The sequence below is a fragment of the Austrofundulus limnaeus genome, unplaced genomic scaffold, assembly GCF_001266775.1.
Source record: "Austrofundulus limnaeus strain Quisiro unplaced genomic scaffold, Austrofundulus_limnaeus-1.0 Scaffold128, whole genome shotgun sequence".
Taxonomy (NCBI): Eukaryota; Metazoa; Chordata; class Actinopteri; order Cyprinodontiformes; family Rivulidae; genus Austrofundulus; species Austrofundulus limnaeus.
Genome location: NW_013952530.1, coordinates 988,479 through 991,452, shown reverse-complemented (window position 1 = coordinate 991,452; position 2,974 = coordinate 988,479). Strand labels below are relative to the sequence as shown.

Here is a 2,974-nt window from a genome sequence, read left to right as displayed (position 1 = left end):
CTCTTGGAGGAGAGACGAAACGTTTCATTAGAGAAGAACCTGTCCAGAAGAACTATACTATTTTTTTTTTATTGAGACATCCAAACTTAAAAATCACATCTATTGTAGCACATTTGATTATAATTATGTACAGACTGTTCAAAAACTACTACTTTATATTTTGAGAGTGATGCTAGGTTGACTGTGTTGGATGAAGGGATTCTYTTTATGATATTGTTTTTAATCCTCTGCAGGCATGGACAACCAGACTGTGTTGGCAGTTCAGTCTCTGCTGGATGGTCAGTCAGGAGTTCCTGACCCAAACAACCAAAATGTCTCTGCAGCTCCCACCATCCAGTCAATGGGTATGAAAACTCAATACAGAATAGCATATCATATTAAAGTCACTCACCAGGTTAATTTTGCAATATAAGTAAGTCATTTTTTTTCTTCAGAAGATTCTTATTAGAAAGAAAAGCGCAGTATAAAGATCACATCATACATGACATGCGTAACATCAATGAGAACTGCATTTCTATTTCACATTTCTTCTTACTAGCCAACTAGCAGTTGGAGACTAAATGGATGGCTGGCATGAAAGTTTATATTTTAAGCCATAATTGAAAAAAATAATACAGTGCTTCTGAGAATCGATACAGTATAAGGAAATGAAATATCGCAATATTTCGGCGTATTGATATTTTCTTACACCCCTAATATTCAGAAGTTTTTTTTGTTGTCGTCTTAAGCTGCCAGTAATTACTAGTTGCACCATAAAAATGGTCAATATAATGTAGTTTTAGCATGATAAAAATGTAGAACACTAGAATGTCAATTAGCAAACCTTGCACAACGTGATTACGTCRTTCTGTCCTTTCATTTTCGACGCGATTACCCCTAATTGTCCTGTTGCTCTCCGCTGCAGACGATGAAGACGTGTTCCTGTGTGGGAAGTGYAAAAAACAGTTCAATTCCCTGCCGGCCTTCATGACACACAAGAGGGAGCAGTGTCAGTCTGGGGCCCCCTCCCTGTCCACGGTGTCTCTGGCCTCGACTAACGCCTACGCACCGGTCCCGTCGATCAGCTCCCTGCCACAGACTCCTGCGAACAGACCGGTGAGAACAGAAAATAACGTTTTTRTTTGTCACGTGATCCTGTCTAAAAGCAGCTCCCATGTTTGTGCGTCACTCCTCACATCAGGTGTCCACCTACATCGCAGTCCCGCCTTCCCCTCTGACACACACGCTGGTCCAAGGCAACGTGCTGGTCAGCGACGATGTTCTCATGTCGGCTATCTCAGCCTTTACYTCCATCGACCAGCCGATGGCCGCCATGCAGGCGCCTATACAGGTAAACTTACAGGAAGTGATGTCAGAGAGCAAAACCTTTTTTTTAAAGCAACTCATTGCAACACTTACCTGTGTTGTAGAGCAACCTGAGCATGCACACTGCTGGAGTATCTTATCTTCAGCACCACCACCATCATCATCATCATCATCAGCAGCAGCAGCAGTCGTCCCACCCTCTCCCCTCCAGCCAGACACAAGCCCACCCACTGCCAGCCGGGCAGCCCACTCAGCAGCCGCTCTCCTCCCAGGTCCCAGCGAGCCACAGCAACTCGGTGGTGCAGGTTTACAGCACGATGCCCCACATGGCAGGGGCCGCTGCTGGTGGTGGCGCTGCAGAGATCCACACCGCCTTAGGTCTGCAGGCTTTCCATCATCATCCTGTTCAAGTGAGCGACCCTGGTGATTTCATCATCCATGTAGTAAAAGTGTTGACGCAGTCACGTTCCAGTTTCTGTGTTTGTCTCCTCCTGTCAGTGCGTGGAGAGCCAGTCGTTCACCAACACTCCTGTCTACAGTCCCGAGAAGCAGGGCGCCAAAACAAAGACCTGCAACAGCAGCAGCAACATGACGGAGCTGGGCGACTTCGAAAAGGTCATCATTCCCAAACAACCCAGGGCCAACAAAAAAAGCACCAACGGAGCGACAGGTGAGAGGAAAGAAAAAGAGCTTGTATGTTGAACATATGAAGAGTGCACAACTTGTTAGACAGATATGCCTGTTTGTCTTTTTTTCTTTGTAGAAAAATACTGTGGAAAGTTCATGTTTGTTTGTACATGTTGCAGCAGAAACAGGAACCCTCCTTCATATGGTGCGCTATGAGGCCGACACTGGTAATTGAGAGGCCGTCGCTGGCAAATGAGAAGGAGACTATTCATTTACGTTAGCATCAGAGAGGCTAGCGACTAGCATGGAAAAGCTGGGGTTAGCACTGAAGAGCCTTGCAACTAGGATTCCCAACAAAAATGGTTGACATACAAAACCTAGAAGCGACATGCACTGACAGGTGTTCCTTAGAATGTACTATTCAACTGTTGAACGTGACGTCAAACATAAATATTAAACATTGTTTCTCTCATAATTCGGCTAAAGAGAAAAAAAAATCATAGCTGTCGATCAGTAGATGAGGGCAAACACAGCTGCTAATTCGGGTGGTAACTAATGGTGTCTGCTTCACAGTAATATGTTTTCTGTTTAATATTTATGCTCTATGTCATGTTGAACTGTAAATTCTGTCTCAGGAACACCTGTCAGTGCATGTCACTTATAGGTTTTGTGTGTCAAACGTTTTTGTTGGGAAATTTTTCTTTATTAAAAAAATGTGTCTAATAAAGTAGGTGAGCAGCTTATCCATGCTAATCGCTAGCCCCTTCCTACGCTAATGCMAGCTTATCCATGCTATTAACTAGTTTTTCCAAGGCTAGCGCCAGCTTATCCATGATACTCTCTACCCTAATGCCTGCTTATCCATGCTAGTCTCTACCTCTCCAGTTTAATGCCAACTTCTCCGTGCTAGTCGCTAGCCTATCCAGGGCTAACGCCAGCTTATCCATGCTAGTCGCTAGCCTCTCCAAGGCTAACGCCAGCTTATCCATGCTAGTCGCTAGCCTCTCCAAGGCTAACACAAAGGAATAGTCTCCTCATTTGC

The 2,974-nt window shown here is 44.6% G+C and overlaps 1 protein-coding gene across 1 annotated transcript in view; it reads left to right on the top strand.

Moving 5' to 3' along the window:
* Positions 1 to 2,974, top strand: part of znf341 (zinc finger protein 341) — an 11,597-nt gene that overhangs the window by 1,440 nt on the left and 7,183 nt on the right. Inside the window, exons 2-6 of the mRNA XM_014015363.1 lie at positions 234 to 344; positions 905 to 1,095; positions 1,181 to 1,330; positions 1,410 to 1,715; positions 1,804 to 1,975. Of these exons, the coding sequence (XP_013870817.1) occupies positions 234 to 344; positions 905 to 1,095; positions 1,181 to 1,330; positions 1,410 to 1,715; positions 1,804 to 1,975 (930 nt within the window). The remainder of the gene's footprint in view (positions 1 to 233; positions 345 to 904; positions 1,096 to 1,180; positions 1,331 to 1,409; positions 1,716 to 1,803; positions 1,976 to 2,974) is intronic.